The sequence below is a fragment of the Saccopteryx leptura genome, chromosome 11, assembly GCF_036850995.1.
Source record: "Saccopteryx leptura isolate mSacLep1 chromosome 11, mSacLep1_pri_phased_curated, whole genome shotgun sequence".
Taxonomy (NCBI): domain Eukaryota; kingdom Metazoa; phylum Chordata; class Mammalia; order Chiroptera; family Emballonuridae; genus Saccopteryx; species Saccopteryx leptura.
The window spans coordinates 14905223-14923705 of record NC_089513.1 but is presented as its reverse complement, the minus strand read 5'-3'; the positions used below and the strand labels follow the sequence as shown (position 1 = coordinate 14923705).

General features: G+C 38.1%; 1 protein-coding gene across 2 annotated transcripts in view; it reads left to right on the top strand.

Annotated features, from left to right (window-relative positions):
- Window positions 1–18483, top strand: part of WDR7 (WD repeat domain 7) — a 307399-nt gene that overhangs the window by 36832 nt on the left and 252084 nt on the right. For both annotated transcript variants that reach the window (XM_066353645.1, XM_066353646.1), the window contains exons 8-12: window positions 1770–1915; window positions 2262–2364; window positions 4230–4371; window positions 4589–4837; window positions 5570–5790. In XM_066353645.1, the coding sequence (XP_066209742.1) occupies window positions 1770–1915; window positions 2262–2364; window positions 4230–4371; window positions 4589–4837; window positions 5570–5790 (861 nt within the window). The remainder of the gene's footprint in view (window positions 1–1769; window positions 1916–2261; window positions 2365–4229; window positions 4372–4588; window positions 4838–5569; window positions 5791–18483) is intronic.

The following is an 18483-nucleotide window of genomic DNA, read 5'->3' as shown; positions in this document are numbered from 1 at the left end:
AACTCCTGCAAATCAAGATGAAAAATACAACTGAGTGGGAAAATGGACAAAAACATTTCATGAAAGAAAGCCAGGTGGCCAGAAAAGTATAGAAAGGTGTTTAGCTTCACTAGTCATCAGAGAAATGCATCCCGAACAACACCGAGGTAGTGCCCCACCCACCAGAATGAAGCTTTTGTATCTTATTGCCGTAAGGAAGTTTTCAATTTTAACATGGTTCCATTATCATCTTCTATTGTGTGGTCTCAGTTTGTGACACGTTCTCCAGGGCTCACCATGAGTTGAGATTCTTTTTTAAAAAGTCTTTTATTTTTTTTCCTAATGTTTGTATGATTTTACCTTTTATACCTTTCGCTCTTCAATCTGGAAATTGTTTTGTTTAAATTGTGAGATGTGAATCCTACTTTACTTTTCTTCCGGATGGCCCTGCCCACTGTGGCCGCCCTTCCTGGTGTTACTTGTGAATGATTCATGTTTTTCCTTTGTGCCTCCGTAATGCACTTCTTTCCAATATTAGTTGAATCTGTTTCCGACTTAATTTTATTTTCTTTAGCTTTATCACTTGTTTTAATAGGTAATAGTGCAGGAGAGCTGTTCTCACTTTATAATCCCATTCTTGGACTTTTCTTGGCTATTCTTGTAATGCTGATGTTACATACTGATTAATGTTACAGCAAGTCATGATGAATTGAGCTAGGATTTTCTCTAATTTCAAGGCTCTGAACAGCAACTTCATTGTTCTTTTATTTAAAGAAAAATAAAATAAAAACTCTGTATTGAATGACTCATTTCTCCTGGAGAAATTTCCTAGCAATATAGAATGTATTTTGTCAAATATTAAAAGTGGTAGGAAGGAAAATTCTGCTAGGAATGATAAGATCGGGGTTTGGTCCCACTTCTCTCACCGTACACGTGACCTTGAGCAGGTGTTGTAGCCGTTTTTTTGTTTGTTTTTTTTTATCAGTTTCCTGTCTGTAAAATAGGGTAGCAGTGCTTGTCTGCTTGCCTCCTGCAGTCATTCTAAGGGTCTTCTGAGAACAATGGCCCCAAAAGTTCAATAACTTGTATTGCTGATGAAATAATAGGGGCTTTATTTGTGAGAATTATTAAATAATAAAACTGAGTCTATTAGCTTCCTATTTACAGGTTTTTCTCTTTTTTTTGTCTGTGGTTTTTTCCTTTGGTTAAGCCCTTTCCCTTTCTCACCCAGCCCTCAACCCCTCTCCCCTGTGACAGCTGTCTGTCCTATGTATCTTTATCTGTTTTAATTTTGTTAGTTTATTTTGTTGATTGGTGACCACACCTAGTTGAAATCACATGATACTTGTCTTTCTCTGGCTTATATTGATGTAAAAAAGTAAAGTAAGGTAATTTCCTTATTAATAAGGAGATCTATAAGGAGATATTCTGATGTTGAAGTTAATTGTGAGAAATGTCACTGGACATAGAAATAACTGTGCATTCTGGAGGTTGGTTTCCTGCCAACCAACGGAGCATTCCTGAACAGAGCATTCCTTTCTCCAGGTAAGAAAGGCTGATGGGTTTGCTGTCCAACCACATAGCTGGGATCATACTGGTGTTTCCTTAGTGGAGGTGACTATACCCTGAGCTCACGACGAAATGTCTTTAACAGGGGTAGCAAACTTGAAAGACCTGAGTTTGTTAAATGTATTCTAAAAGTTTTTTTTTAATATTAAGTTGGAACGTCACTGTATCTTCCTTCAATGTGACCAGCACAGACTAGACTGTGAACCTCTCGTTCCTTGTAGGTATTTGACGCGGGAGACTATTCCCTGTTGTGTTCGGGTCCTAGTGAAAATGGACAGACGTGGACCGGAGGTGACTTTGTATCTGCAGATAAAGTAATCATTTGGACTGAAAATGGGCAAAGTTATATTTACAAACTACCTGCCAGGTATTCAATCAATAATAAGTTAGGACTTGAATCAAAAGCCAAAGATTCAGAATTTGGGGCATAACTTGTGTGCAAATGTGGATAGTGTAAATATTTAATATAGGTCAAAAGAAAAACCCCTCAGAACTCTCTGAGTTACATAAGTAATTCTAGTTTAATTTCTAAGTACAAATATTAGGTGGATTTTTATGTGAAAGAGGATATTTTGATGATGTTCATCATTTAATGCTAAGTTAATGTAACTTCAGAATCCATTTGTTTGTTCATGTCAGAAACCTCATCAGATGGCCTGACAGAATATTTCCGTCAGTATTTTAATTGAAGGCTGTGTGTTTCTCATTCTCAGCTGCCTTCCAGCTAGTGACTCATTCCGCAGTGATGTGGGGAAAGCAGTTGAAAATTTAATTCCTCCTCTGCAGCATAGCCTCTTGGACCGCACAGATAAAGAGGTAAACTTCTTCAGGTATCGCTCGTAATTGAGAGTTACGTTGAAAAATGTTTCTAACTCTTGTTTTTGGTGTCTTTTGGTAGCCAAGTCATTTGGAATTCAGGGTATTGTGTCAGACACTGTAAACCACTTTGATGTGGTCGATCATAAGCACAAGTGTATATTCGCATATCTTAAATTGTAATGTGCCTGTAATATAGCGTTCACCTTGCTCTGGGAACACAAATGGTCCGGTGCCGATTCCACAGTAGGAAGGGCTTTTTTGATAAGTTCATATAGATGGTATACCTTTATTTTATACACTCATGCAGTTATAAACACAGTGACAGATGTAATGTCCTTTTTTTATTATTTGTATATTTATTTTTTATGTAATGCCCTTTTAGAAGGGCAAAGGTCATCAATAATAATGCTGACTAATAGCTTATATTTGAACAAGGATTGCATTATCTCCCAAAAATCGTGTCTGTGATTTAAATCATTAGCCTATAGAAGTGAAAAATATAAGAAATTTTTCCCTATAAAAATTGTAGTTTAATTATGATTTCTTAAAACTTTGTTAATATCAGTTTAAAGTTGAAATGCAACAGCACTTAGTCCTGGGTTTTCAACTCTTACTACTGGGTTTTTACTAGTAAGGAAGAGGCTTTGGTTTGAAAATACAGTTTCCTTTATTTCTGGGATTCCACAGCTTTAACACTGGAAATTTTGTTCACTCTATGTGGAGGGATGATGAGGGGAAGGGAATATTTATCATGTATATTTTGAATATACAGGATTTATACATGTTTGTCCTTTATTCTCTTAGCCTAAACTTTTACTTCCTGCTCTGCTAGACAATCTTCAGCCTAGACAGTCATGTCCAGTAAAATTAAAGGATGATGATTTTATAAAAAATATACACAAAACAAAACAAAATAAATACATTTTATATTTCTTTAACTATCAGCTCCTTGGTACATTTTAAATGAAAATATATTGTGATGTGAGTTACTCATGTGTTGAAATACAGAATATTGGTTATTACAGCTGCTATAGCAATTTCTTGTTTAATATGTTATCGATGAAAACTTTTAGTAATTTTCACAATTTAAGAAAAGTAAAAAAATTGATAATTCTTAATATATATATATTTTTATAAGCTATGCTTTTTAGAAAAAACAGTTAATATCAAACAAGGAAATTATAATAAAAATTGAAGTTTTTATTACTGCATTTCAGGATAAGATTCAATGTTTTAATATTCAAGTATCTGTGAATTAATACTCTAAATTTTAATTTTAAGATTCTAACACTATTTAGGATTCTCAAATAAGGAATCTCACTGTAGGCACAAAGATCTTAAGCAGAAAAATAATTTGTTTTAGAATGAAAGTATATACAAGAGACCCTATTGAATGGTTTTTGTTCTTAGTAGTTGCACAAACTTGGTAGTTTAATTTTGCTGCTGTTCCTAGTGACTAATTAGGAATGGACAAAAGGGTAGTTCTCCCCTTTTGACCTTTTGAGTGGAGACTTTTCTCTTGGTAAAGAGCGGTATGTCTTTGTGCTAATTATTTAATAATAAATTGCATTGTTGTGGTGGCTAATCAGATTTTATAAAGCAACAAAAAGGAACCTAAATACTAATTTAATATACTATAAAAATATATATAATTTTTATATACATTTACATTTTTATACAAAGCATTTCTTTGTGTTATACTGAATGTGAATATTAATTGACATGTACATCAAGACTACAGAATTACATCAAAATATTGTTGAAGACTCATGCTATAAATACTTTTTTTACATCCTTATCTGAAAAATGTTAATGTGTGATTAAAAAGATAGCTAAAGATACTTGAACAATTTTTTTTTCAGTTGCTAATTTGCCCTCCTGTTACTCGGTTCTTCTATGGAGCCAGGGAATACTTCCCTAAACTGTTAATTCAGGGGGATTCTTCTGGAAGATTGAATATTTGGAACATATCAAACATACCTGATAAACAGGAAGGGGAAGAAGGTAATAATAAATCAAGTACAGCAATTTTCCTAATTTTTTTATTTCAACAACCTAAATACTAACCACTAAATAACAAAATCTTAGAATTATGGTTGATGACAGTTACCGTTTTTTAGTATATTACTAAATCAACTATAAGTACGTTTGTTTTAGTATTTAAAACTTATTTTCTAATGTGCACACTGTTTTTCTTTTATTCAAAACCAAACCTCCCCAGGGTTGGAAGTAACAACTTCTGTTAGTTTGCAAGAAGCATTTGATAAGCTCAACCCTTGTCCTGCTGGAATTATAGATCAGCTGAGCGTGGTCCCCAGTAGCAATGAACCTCTGAAAGTAACCGCAAGTGTGTACATACCAGCGCACGGACGGCTTGTTTGTGGCCGCGACGACGGAAGCATCGTGATTGTGCCTGCCACACAGACGGCCATAGTCCAGCTGCTGCAAGGGGAACACATGCTCCGAAGAGGTACCCTGAGACCTTCCAGTGCCTGGTGTTTAGGGCGCTCTGTGCCCGTGATGCCGCAGTGTTGCATACAGTGCTTTGTTTTTAACAAATACAGTGAACTGGTGTAGTTGCTAGTGTGCTAGTAGTTGACAGAGTTTAATGTGCAGGGAATAAAATATTCAGTGTTGAATCTTGGAGTAAATACCATCTGATGATTGTGAAGGAAGAAGTGTCCAATTTTATCTTTTGTATATTAGGAGTCCCATTTATGAGTAGTTACCTCTGTGGTTTACTAAATAATCACTATTATTGCCATTAATACTGATAATCTTTTAGGACTGAACTGTCCAGTGGAAATACATATATGTAACGATATATATAGTTTTGTAATAGCCACATTAAAAAGTAAGAATGAAACAGGTGATATTAATTTTAATAGTGTATGCTATTTAACCCCATATAGCAAAACTATTTCATTTCAATGAGAATTTTAACATCAGTGTTTTTTGTTCTGAGGCTTTGCTATCTCATGCATATGTTACCTGTCTAGCACATGTGAGTCTAGAATAGCCGTATTCAAGTACTCTGTGCTCTTTTATGGCTAGAAGGTGCTGCATTGGACAGAGCAGTGTTAGCAGATCAAACCAGAAGCTTTTCCCTGGATAAAATTTATAGCTATTTTGACGATTCACATTTACTTTTATTTGGTGAGGATTGGACTTGCCCATTTTAAATCCCAAACCTCATTCACAGGTTGGCCACCTCACAGAACACTCCGTGGGCATCGGAACAAAGTCACCTGTTTGCTGTACCCTCATCAGGCCTCGGCTCGTTATGATCAGAGATACTTGGTATCTGGAGGTGTGGACTTCTCAGTCATAATTTGGGACATATTTTCTGGAGAAATGAAACATATCTTCTGTGTGCATGGTGGTGAAATTACTCAACTCCTAGTTCCACCTGAAAACTGTAGTGTAAGTTGATCAAAAAAGATTATTTTACTGTGTGGTAGAGCCCAGTTACGTTACTGTCAGGCTTAGTATGGCGGACTCGATGGGTAGTTTTTAACTGCGGAGTTGTGCTGGTGTCCTCGTGCGGAGCGACCCATGGTCCCCGAGCGGATTGCGCCGCAGGTGGCCGTGTTTGCAAGTCCAGCCGTGGCCTGGAACTTCGTGTGTGTTATATAGTATGATACCATTTGTTTGCATTTTAAAAACAGACGAATGCATACTGTGTATTTCTGGATACATGTATTGTAGTGAAAACATTAAAATTGAACTAGAAAGATAAGTACCACAATCAGATTCGGTTTTGTTTTTGGGAATTAGAAGAGTGAGTGTGGAAGGGAACAAAAAAATGACTTCTTTAAGTGTCATGTTTCATTTGCTTTTAGTAAAAATATGTAATATTTATTTTCTTCTCTCATTGGCATGGATGAAGTATCTGGGCTTTCTGCTACTGCTAGAACTTTATTCAGAAGTTTTGGAAAATGTTTCAAAATAAATTATTTGGTACCAATAATACATATATTTCTCTGTGTGAGCAGGTAGGCTAAATCCTTTAATAGGTTTGTTGAAAAAAATGATGGTCTTTCTTTCTTTTTATTTAATTAATTGTGTTTACATAGATTCTAGGGTCACGCCGAATGCTTCCCCTCTCCCTCATATTCCCCTCAACATCTCCCTTGCCCCCCTCCCTACAGCACCCTCCCCCCTTCCCTTTAGGTTTATCCCATCCTATCATCCCCTTTCCCTCTGTCCTCTTTTCCTCTGGTCCCTTTGATCCCTCTTCTGTCTCAATTCCGTTCCTCAGTTCTCATTATTCCTTGGATTCCTCAAATGAGTGAAGTCATATGATATTTTTCTTTCTCTGCCTGGCTTATTTCACTCAACATAATAGTTTCCAGGTCCCTCCATACTGTTGCAAGAGGTAATATTTCCTTCTTTTGGTAATATTTCCTTTTTCATAGCCCCATAGTATTCCATTGTATGTATATATGTACCAAAGTTTTTTAATCCACTTGTCCACTGATGGACACTTGGGCTGTTTCCAGATCTTCCCTACTGTGAACAATGCTGCCATAAACGTGGGGGTGCATTTCTTTTTTTTTTTTTTTTTTGTATTTTTCTGAAGCTGGAAACGGGGAGAGACAGTCAGACAGACTCCCGCATGCGCCCGACCGGGATCCACCCGGCACGCCCACCAGGGGGCGATGCTCTGCCGCGACCAGAGCCACTCTAGCGCCTGGGGCAGAGGTCAAGAAGCCATCCCCAGCGCCCGGGCCATCTTTGCTCTAATGGAGCCTTGGCTGCGGGAGGGGAAGAGAGAGACAGAGAGGAAGGAAGGGGGGGTGGAGAAGCAAATGGGCGCTTCTTGTATGTGCCCTGGCCGGGAATTGAACCTGGGTCCCCCGCATGCCAGGCCGACGCTCTACCGCTGAGCCAACCGGCCAGGGCTGCATTTCTTTTTTTCAGTCAGTTTTTCATTTATAACATCTTACTCAACTTTTAAGGTTATGTAATTTCCCAAAGTATCCAGAAGGGGGCAGCACGGGTTTGTGAAATGAGTGCCAGATATCTAACCTGAATATTAAAGTTTGTGCCTTGATTTGACAGTAGTAGGTCCTTAGCTCTCACAGACAGGGCTGTCATAATATGAATGATATGTGTGATTATATTGTATGCAGTGTGGTTAATGTTCACAGCTGGTAAGAGTAATTAACAAATGAAGTTTTCTTTTTAATATGACTTCTTTTTCATTCTGAAAAAGTACCTAAAACTTTTGCCTGAGTTAGCTCTTTCTTTAGTTTTTGAATTTGAACTTCTGTAACTATTATAACTTGAATGTTAATTTAGAAAACAATGTCTGTAACTACAGCCTAGTCTCTGAAGCCAAGCAGAGTGAGCTTTGGAAATGTAAATGAAGCAAATGCATGAAGCAGACCTGTCATTCATTTTCTACAATATAGCACAGTAGACACGATGTTCTGCAACATTTTTTTCCCTTTAACACTTTACTGTCTTAGATTTTGAGGTCAAATTTTTTTATGCATTCAATACTGCCTTTTTGAAATTAATTTTTTTTAATTAAATATGCATTGTTTTATAAAATACAGGCATTTTCTAAATATGGTCTGGTCTTCTTTCTATGTCAGAGTGGATGGTGCCATTCAGGCTCGAAGTGAAGAGTTGAGAAGTAGGAGGGGAGGGGTGGGACCCGCAGCCACCTGGAGTCCTCATTTAGTGCAGTCTGATAAGTGAGGTCCTCCCTGTGGACCCCTGAATGTGTGTAGCCCAAGCTTTGGGTGTGGGCTTGGGCAGTAACTTTAGACAATTGACTGGCATGCAAAAAGGAGGTAAGGACAATGCTTTGAGTTTCTTAAAACCTTAGAATACTTTTAGAGTCTAGAGTGCTAACCATTATACTACGGAACCTACAGAATACCTTCAGAGTCTAGAGTGCTAACCATTATACTACGGAGCCTGCAGAATACCTTCAGAGTCTAGAGTGCTAACCATTATACTACAGAGCCTACAGAATACCTTCAGAGTCTAGAGTGCTAACCATTATACTACAGAGCCTACAGAATACCTTCAGAGTCTAGAGTGCTAACCATTATACTACGGAGCCTGCAGAATACCTTCAGAGTCTAGAGTGCTAACCATTATACTACAGAGCCTACAGAATACTTTTAGCGTCTAGAGTGCTAACCATTATACTACGGAACCTACAGAATACCTTCAGAGTCTAGAGTGCTAACCATTATACTACGGAGCCTGCAGAATACCTTCAGAGTATAAAGTGCTAACCATTATACTACAGAGCCTACAGAATACCTTCAGAGTCTAGAGTGCTAACCATTATACTACAGAGCCTACAGAATAACTTCAGAGTCTAGAGTGCTAACCATTATACTACAGAGCCTACAGAATACCTTCAGAGTCTAGAGTGCTAACCATTATACTACAGAGCCTACAGAATACCTTCAGAGTCTAGAGTGCTAACCATTATACTACAGAGCCTACAGAATACCTTCAGAGTCTAGAGTGCTAACCATTATACTACAGAGCCTACAGAATACCTTCAGAGTCTAGAGTGCTAACCATTATACTACAGAGCCTACAGAATAACTTCAGAGTCTAGAGTGCTAACCATTATACTACAGAGCCTACAGAATACCTTCAGAGTCTAGAGTGCTAACCATTATACTACAGAGCCTGCAGAATACCTTCAGAGTCTAGAGTGCTAACCATTATACTACGGAGCCTACAGAATATCTTCAGAGTCTAGAGTGCTAACCGTTATACTACAGAGCCTACAGAATACCTTCAGAGTCTAGAGTGCTAACCATTATACTACAGAGCCTACAGAATACTTTTAGCGTCTAGAGTGCTAACCATTATACTACGGAACCTACAGAATATCTTCAGAGTCTAGAGTGCTAACCATTATACTACGGAACCTACAGAATACCTTCAGAGTCTAGAGTGCTAACCATTATACTACGGAGCCTACAGAATATCTTCAGAGTCTAGAGTGCTAACCATTATACTACGGAGCCTACAGAATACCTTCAGAGTCTAGAGTGCTAACCATTATACTACGGAGCCTACAGAATACCTTCAGAGTCTAGAGTGCTAACCATTATACTACAGAGCCTACAGAATACTTTTAGCGTCTAGAGTGCTAACCATTATACTACGGAACCTACAGAATATCTTCAGAGTCTAGAGTGCTAACCATTATACTACGGAGCCTACAGAATACCTTCAGAGTCTAGAGTGCTAACCATTATACTACGGAGCCTACAGAATACCTTCAGAGTCTAGAGTGCTAACCATTATACTACAGAGCCTACAGAATACTTTAAGATTTGGCTCTCTCATCTCTACACTAACAAATTATCTCTCTTATTAAAATGCACAGTTTCTCCTGATAGGCAATATCTTATTAATCTTACATTAAATTACTCATTTTTTGTATTTGCTGTTTTACTAGTAAGGGTGCAGCCAAAGAAAACAAGTTCTGACTGGCCCACCATTTCTTCGTATTTATCTGTTGTGTACAGTGAATGAATGGAAACATTAAAAATGGCCCCTGTAAGTCTTAATTTTCTTGTAGAACATAATTACCCAATTAGATATTTTGTTAGTGTTTTTGTTGGACAACATGATTTATTTTCTAAAATAGCTGCTAAAACTGCTCTCTTTTTGTTTTTTAAGTAGGATAGGCTGTGGATTTCTGAAAAAATTTTAAATCTGGTTTTGTAAAACTGTGGATATTAAAATAACATTTGTAGGCTTTTATTTTCCATTTAGGTAGAATATTTAAAAGTGATAAATGATCCATCTTAAATGCACATTTATGTTCCATAGAAAGAGTTCTGGGAAGTACAAGAAATAATGATTCAGAGAATGGTGGGATTGATTTATGAGCGAAAGAGGCTGGTCATTTATAGCTTGTCTCATGATGGACATATTTAAAAGGAGAGACAGGAGTCAGTGTTCATATGTTTAAACAATATTCAGACAAAGAGAAGAATTGTCTTAGGTAGCTAAGAGATTGCTTCTGAAATGATAGGAAGGAAAAGAATACGTTAGTTTAGCAAACAAATTAGCAAAACCAGAAAAAAAATATTTTACATTGAGAATCGTTGGAAAGCAAATCAGTTCCCCAGAGATCTAGTAGATGGGGTAAACTAGCTTTCTCTAATTTCTGTAATTCATGGCAGATGCTTAGGAACAGGTTACATAAGAGGTTTCTGGGAACGGTTTAAAGTGAAGTCTTGTAAAATGCTAAGGGCAGGCTGGATGACCCAGATGGTGTATTCTCTGTCAGAGTCTGTGATAGCTTGTGCATTCCGCTGCTCAGCACTAATGTACTGTGAAGATTATTTACTGGCAAATTCAATGAGACTTTGGTTTAGAATTAGAATTCTTTGAAAAAAAATTAACCTTGGCATAAACTTGTTTTGGTCCAGTATTTTCCTCCCTTTCCTTGTCCCTGTATCAAATAAAAATAGAGTTTTTACTTGGTTAAATATTCTGCTGCTCATGGTCAGCCTTTGCTTTTAATTAGCTTTTGATGTCGTTGGTTGATACTGCTTCTAGGACAGAGTTAGTAGTGTTTAGAACATGGATTTGGCTCATTTTAACCTATAAAGTACCAGCCACATTAATAGGATGCTTGGTCCATGCTCTACAAATGCTGTTCCATAACAATAAAAAAATTCAGGTGGTATTCATGTGTCAGTTGACATGAGTACTGCTAAAGTGGAATATGTGTGATAGTTAAAGGGGTGTGGGAATAATTATCAGAGCTTTTATTTATGCCATTTTCTTAACATTAAAAAAGATAGCTTCTGGACATTTGCTAGATGGAAGAACATTGGTGCCTCACTTGTTTGCTACATCAGATGGCACATGTCACCTGGGGAAGAATGGGCTTGCCACCCCAAGAAGAGTGACAGCTTTTCTCTCATTGGTTGTACTTGCAGAAGAACGTGTTTGCTTAAGAGAACTGCCCGTTATACCACATAGTTCTTAACTAGCTGTCACGGGACGGGCAGAGGAAGTAAAGGTAGAAGGTATTTCCAGTGAAAAGTAAATACCTTTTCATCAGCCATAGTATGAGGTTCAAACAGTAATCATTTGAGCAATCTGGCATGAAGGCATCCAAAAAATTCATAATTATATAAAATAAGTATTTATATCTACTACATCTACCACAGGAAGACCTTTCCTAAGATCTCTGTTGTGCTTGAGGTATTGACTAATGCTAACAAAGTTGTTCAAGTTGTTAGCAAGACATTTATGGATGTGTTTCATTTCATCTTAAATATTTAAACTTTGAGTCATCCGTTTAAAATATATATTTTGGTCATGTTTTACAGTCTCCATGATGTATTGGCACAGTATGTGTGTAATCTATAAATATACATATAGTGGGAATACATTGCAGAGCTTTTTATTGAATGGGTGTGTGATAAAAAAAAGTGTGGAGCATAAATGCTTTTCACATAATTTAAAAGTATGAAGTTCACAATTTTTAGTTGTATTATTTTAATTATGCATTTTTAATATCTTACACATAATCTTGTTATACAATAATACCCTGACGTTAAGTATGTATTAGGTTACTTTTCCAGTTGAAATGAAAGAAAGCAAAATAGAATTGAATGAATCAAATTATAGAATCAATCCTTGTTGGTGAAGAAAATGTTCAATAACCAAGACTCCAGAATTTACTCCTCCTCCTCTTCCTCCTCCTCTTCCTCCTCTTCCTCATCAGCATCAGTGAACTCACTTGTGGGGAAGCTGGGTCTAAATAAAAGAGAATAAGAGTTATAAAATATTGCAGAAGTGCTTCTTTAATAATTTTGAGGACAGATAAGAAGAAACCAAGTTAATTGTATTTCAGCAAATCTTTTAAGTGCCTTCATATCACAGATAGCTGAGAATTATTTATCATTACTCTGTCCATTGTTGAATTAAAATTATTACCAAAGCAGTGCTTAAGAATAGGTTTTTTTCCATTTTCCATTTAAACAGGCTAGGCATTTGCTTTTGTTTATAACATATTAATTTGTGTTCATACAGCCTGCAAAGTTAACTATCAACTCAGAATTAATTAGTGGAATCAAAATTAATGAGGTTTTACTGTCCTGGACTCTTTCTACTGTAGGCCAGTTTTCTTCTCATGCGTTGGACTAGCATTTTCTTGAAGGAAGAAAAATTAGATTTATTTTAATCCATATTTAAAAAGCAGAGAACCGTCTTTTCTTATGAGTTAAGTACCTCTAATAACTATGCTTTCTTGGGCATAGTAATATTGATTTATTTTTTGTTTCCGGTCTTGATTATTTGGGCTATTTCCAGACTGTTGCTTATTACAGTAAAGCTAGAGTTAACTCTTCAGATGCTTATTTTTATTTGCAGGGTCAATGTATCATCTTTATTTTTATTTTTTTTATTTTTTTATTTTTTTTTGGTGTGTGTGTGGGTAGAGCATGTCTGCCAAGTTTCATCATGATTGCACTGTATGAAAGTAACAGAACTATTCTTTAAAACATACTAATGTAAATATACATGTTAGAAAGAGTAGATCATGTAGAAATAAAAAGCTAGAATTTTTGGAATTGTAGTTCTTTGTTTCTTGTTAGAAAATTACATTCTGTAATCTACTTTTTAAAGCAGATGCTATGGTATTTAATATTTGGTTTGTATGTCCTTTACTTTTATTAATAGGGGTAATAATTTGATGTAGATAGAGCTTTCAAATTTTTCTATGAGGATGGATTGCATTTTCTTGAATTTTTAAAAAATTTTTTTTTAATTTTAATTTTTTTATTTTTTACAGAGACAGAGAGTGATAGACAGGGACAGACAGGAATGGAGAGAGAGGAGAAGCATCAATCATTAGTTTTTCATTGCGCATTGCAACACCTTAGTTGTTTATTGATTGCTTTCTCATATGTGCCTTGACCGCGGGCCTCCAGCAAACCGAGTAACCCCTTGCTGGAGCCAGCAACCTTGGGTCCAAGCTGGTGAGCTTTTGCTCAAACCAGATGAGCCCGCACTCAAGCTGGTGACCTCGGGGCCTCGAACCTGGGTCCTCTGCATCCCAGTCCGACGCTCTATCCACTGTACCACCGCCTGGTCCGGCGCATTTTCTTGAATTTTTGAAATGGTTAATTGCCGTATAATGGGGAGGGTGAGAAGTTCTGGCAGTGAATTTCTCATGAGGAGTTGATGCTGAAGGTCAAGTTTCTCATAGGAATGGGGAAGCCTTTTCTGTTTGTTTGCTTACTGTCTGCAGTTATAAACTACAGTGAGAGATAATTGGCAAAGAGAGAGAGAATATGAAGTTCAGTGGTTGTCAGCTTCCTGTCAGCTCAGAGGTTACAATCGACCAATAGACCGGAATGTGAGGAACACTGAACACAGTAAAGAATATTGGTAAAAATTGACCTTTTTAAAATAAAAATTTTTAGTAGTGATTTCAGAGAGAGAGGAAGGGAGAGAGAGTGATAGAGATGGATTGATTTGTTGTTCCACTTATTTGTGCATTCATTAGTTCTTGTATGTGCCCTGACCAGTGATCAAACCTGCAACCCTGGTGTATTGGTATGATACTCTATCCGGCCAGGGTGCCCCTTTTTTAAAAAAAGATAAACAAACTTGACCCTGACTCATGCCTCATTTTCTCTCCTCGAAAAGAAATAACAAGAGTGCATGTGAACATTAATGAGACGACAGTGGACTTGGCTGGGTTAGGAGTGTGCCTCTAATCAAGAATTAGCTCATTGTCAAGATTTTGGAGAGTCGGTGAGTTGACAGAATCAGAAGCAGTGGCAGAGGTTATGCGAACTGTGCAGACCAGTGCTTGACTGAAGGATGGGACTAAATGAAAGGGAATGCTCGCTAAGAATTACTCTTTTTTTATTAAATGTATTGGGATGACATTGGTTTACAAAACCATACAGGTTTCAAGTACACAACCCAACAACACATCATCTGCACACTGTATTGTATGCCCATTGCCCTAAGCAAAATCTCTTTCTTTTTAGATTTAAAATTTTTTTTTCAATTACACCTGACATGCAATACTATATTAGTTGCAAAGTCTAGACCCATCTGACACTATACATGGTTATAATGTTACTGACTGTAGGAATTATTATTATTATTATTATTTTTCTGAAGTGAGAAGCAGGGAGGTAGAGAGACAGACTCCCACATGCACCCGACCAGGATCCACCCGGCATGCCCACCAGGGGGCAATGCTCCCCATCTGAGACGTTGCTCTGTTGCAGCTGGAGCCATTTTAGCACCTAAGTTGGAGGCCGTGGAGCCATCCTCAGCGCCTGGACCAACTTTGCTCCAATGGAGCATTGGCTGTGGGTGGGGAAGAGAGAGACAGAGAGGAAGGAGAGGGGGAGGGGTGGAGAAGCAGATGAGCACTTCTCCTGTGTGCCCTGGCCAGGAATCGAACCCGGGACTTCCTCTACCACTGAGCCAGCCGGCCAGGGCGGAATTATTTTTTTAGTCAGTCATACATGAAGAAAAGGATCACTGTTTATTTTTTCTGATAAGAGAAATACATAAAATAACCACTTTTTGTCAGATTGGTTTTGCTATAGGAAATAATAGTTAACCAATCATTTTGCAAACCATCTGTTTTTGTAAGCTGAATGATGGATGTATTCGATAAGTACAAAGTCAGCACTAATGGTAATCTGTAGAAATGCAGAGCATCCATTGTATTACCTTTGGTTAGCAATGTATGTCTGGTCAGACTCATAAATATTTTATGTAGTGTGAAATAACTGAAAATAAAGGCATATATTTTTATGGCATTTATTTTTACCCTGTTTTATTCTAACATTGCCTATATTAAAATAAATTTTTGTAGTCTGCCACTTTATTTTGATTTAGTACTTAATTATACGGCTAGTTTTTATGTTTCATAGGTCAACTAACCCTACTTTTCTTAATATGTCCTTTTAAAGAAGGAAATCATGTTTTATGTTTCAATTGAATGTTTATAAGAAAACATGAAATAAGTAAGCTTAATAAATGCTTAAGAAACTTCTATATGATGTTTTTTATTTTAATAATTTTTTTTAGATTTTATTTGTTCACTTTTAGAGAGAGAGTGAGAGAGAAAGAGAGAAGGGGGAAGGAGCAGGAAGCATCAACTCCAATATGTGCCTTGACCGGGCAAACCCGGGCTTTTGAACAGGCGACCTCAGCATTCCAGGTCGACACTTTATCCACTGTGCCACCAGAGGTCAGGCCTGTATGATGTTTTAATAAAGGCTTTTTAACATGATCTTTCTGGACTTGGTTTTAACTTAAAAATTATACTAAACACTTCCTATGTTTATTATGGTATTTAAAACATTTATAATACAAAAGTCCAAGCTAAGATAGAATAAAGAATAAAACACCTGAATTTTAGTAAAGAGTAAATAGTTAAATCTTAATAACTATGTTTTGTTAATGTTCTGCTTCATTCAAAAATTGATTTCAGGTTATTTTAAAAATTCAAACATTGTTCAGTAGGATTAAAAATAAAGCAAATCATGGTGAAGAAAAAAATGAAAGAAGAAAGTGGGTAAGACGAGGGAGACTCTACACTCAGAAACGTGTGCCCATGATCTTGTACTGTTACAGATAGAAAATTGAGATCTAGGTTTCTTAGTAGCCAAAACATGAAGGGAACCAATTACAGCAGTTTTCCCCAAAATGTGTTCCTGAAAAACTCATAAGATTACCATAAGATTACTATAAGGCCTCATAAGATTACCATAGTCAACATAAATTTGGATATGAGGGGTATTTTGTCCCACTTGTACAGATGATTATATTTACAACAGCGTGCTAAAGGTTCTTGGAAGTTGTGTGGACCAAGCCCTGGGGGGTTGGCTCAGCGGTAGAGCGTTGGCCCAGCATGTGAAAGTCCCAGGTTCGATTCCCCGCTAGGGCACATAGGAGAAACACCTATCTGCTTTTCCACCCTTCTGCCTCTCCTTTCTCTCTATCTCTCTCTTCCTCTCCCACAGCCAAGGCTCTATTAGAGCAAAGTTGGCCCGGGCACTGAGGATGGCTCCATGGGCTCCACCTCAGGCACTAGAATGGCTCCGATTGTAGCAGAACAACAGCCCAGATGGTCAGAACATCACCCCCTGGTGGGCATGCCGGGTGGATCCCGGCTGGGCGCATGCGGGAGTCTGTCTGCCTGCCTCTGCGCCCCACCCCCTCCGTTTCTCACTTCGGAAAAATACAAAAAAATAAAAAAGTTCAGTGGATCAAAACAATTGTAACTAGTGTTTCCCACATACATTTGGCTAACACCCTTCCTTTTTCCCCTTTTTTTTTTTATTATTATTATTTTTTTTGTATTTTTCCGAATCTGGAAACGGGGAGAGACAGTCAGACAGACTCCCGCATGCGCCCAACTGGGATCCACCCGGCACGCCCACCAGGGGGCGATGCTCTGCCCCCTCCGGGGCGTTGCTCTGTTGCGACCAGAGCCACTCTAGCGCCTGGGGCAGAGGCCAAGGAGCCATCCCCAGCGCCCGGGCCATCTTTGCTCCAATGCAGCCTTGCTGCGGGAGGGGAAGAGAGAGAAGAGAGGAAGGGGAGGGGGAGGGGTGGAGAAGCAGATGGGCGCTTCTCCTGTGTGCCCTGGCCGGGAATCGAACCCGGGACCCCTTGCACGCCAGGCCGACGCTCTACCACTGAGCCAACTGGTCAGGGCCCCTTTTTCCCTTTTTAAAAAAATCTGATATCTGTGAACCTTTTGCATTCAGTGAGATATAAATCAGTGAGCTGTTGTTCTTTAGCTAAGAATAGGCTGTCTTGCTTAAGCAAAGCCCAGCAGGGTGGGGTTTGAGAGATTTTCTTTCCATTGGGTGCTGCGGAGGGATGGTGTTGTGTAGTGCAGTCGGCCTCGTCCTCAGCACACAGCCACATAGGTACCGTATTTTTTGTTCCATAAGACGCACCTGACCATAAGACACACCTAGGGTTTTAAGGGGGAAAATAAGGAAAAAAAAAATTCTGAACAAAATAGTGTGTTAAAATATTTAGTAAAATTCTGTATTTTTTGCTCCATAAGATGCATGGGCATTTTCCCCTCCACTTTTTTTGGGGAAAAAGTGCGTCTTCTGGAGTAAAAATACGGTATATACAATCATGAGTTTCAGGCGTCTATTTTCATATGGTTTCACCTTAGTCTGAACTAAAAGCATAATCCACTAAATCACTAGAAAGTTAACTTTTAAATGGCTTGGAAACTGTCTCAAACATTCCAAGACTTTAATTTTTAATTTTCCAGGTGGTGAATCCATGTTCTCGTGTTTTCTGTTGCTAGTGAAAACAATCTTGACCATCTTTGTTCGGTTATTTATGTTTCATCTTGTTTTGAAGAGGAATTAGACAAAAACCAAAGATGAGCAGAAAATACGCAGCGGAATATTTAATCGGCTATTGTGTGTCTTTGAGGCGGTGCGCCTGCTGCCATTATAGACAGCGGTGTGGATGGAGCACCTCTTGGCGTACACAATGTCTGGGGCTCTTCAGAAATGATTGTAGCGGAGGGGCCACGAGGGTATCGTTTCTGAGCAAAGGAGTGGGGCCGAGCATGGGTCTAAATGACAGTCACAAGCAGACAGAGGCAGCGCAGAGAGCAGCCCTCCAGCGAACAAAGGCAGGTTACACTGTGGAAAGAGAACACATAATAACAGATCAATTTTTTCTCCAGCTTTGCCTCCTGATGTCTAGCAGTCGTTTTAGTAAGGTTATCTTCCCATTCGAACAGCAGATTTTCCGAAGCATCTTGTTCACCCTTAATCTAGGATTGATTTAGTTTATTTTTTTCTTCTGAGTGTTGTAATGATTGAACTAGGTGTTTTATATATAACACAAAGAGACATATTTTCAACACAGCCGAATGTTGTGGTTAATTTTCCAGAGTCCTAACTGTGTAATTAAAAGCTCATGGACTGGGACAACAGTGTGGTGATTGCCAGGGACCGGGGGGTGAGAGGCGGGACAGTACAGGGGCCATAAATGCTGATGAACAGAGACGTGACCTGGGGTGATGAACACACAATATGGTGTACAGAGATGTGTTGTAGAATTGTGCACCTGAAACCTGTA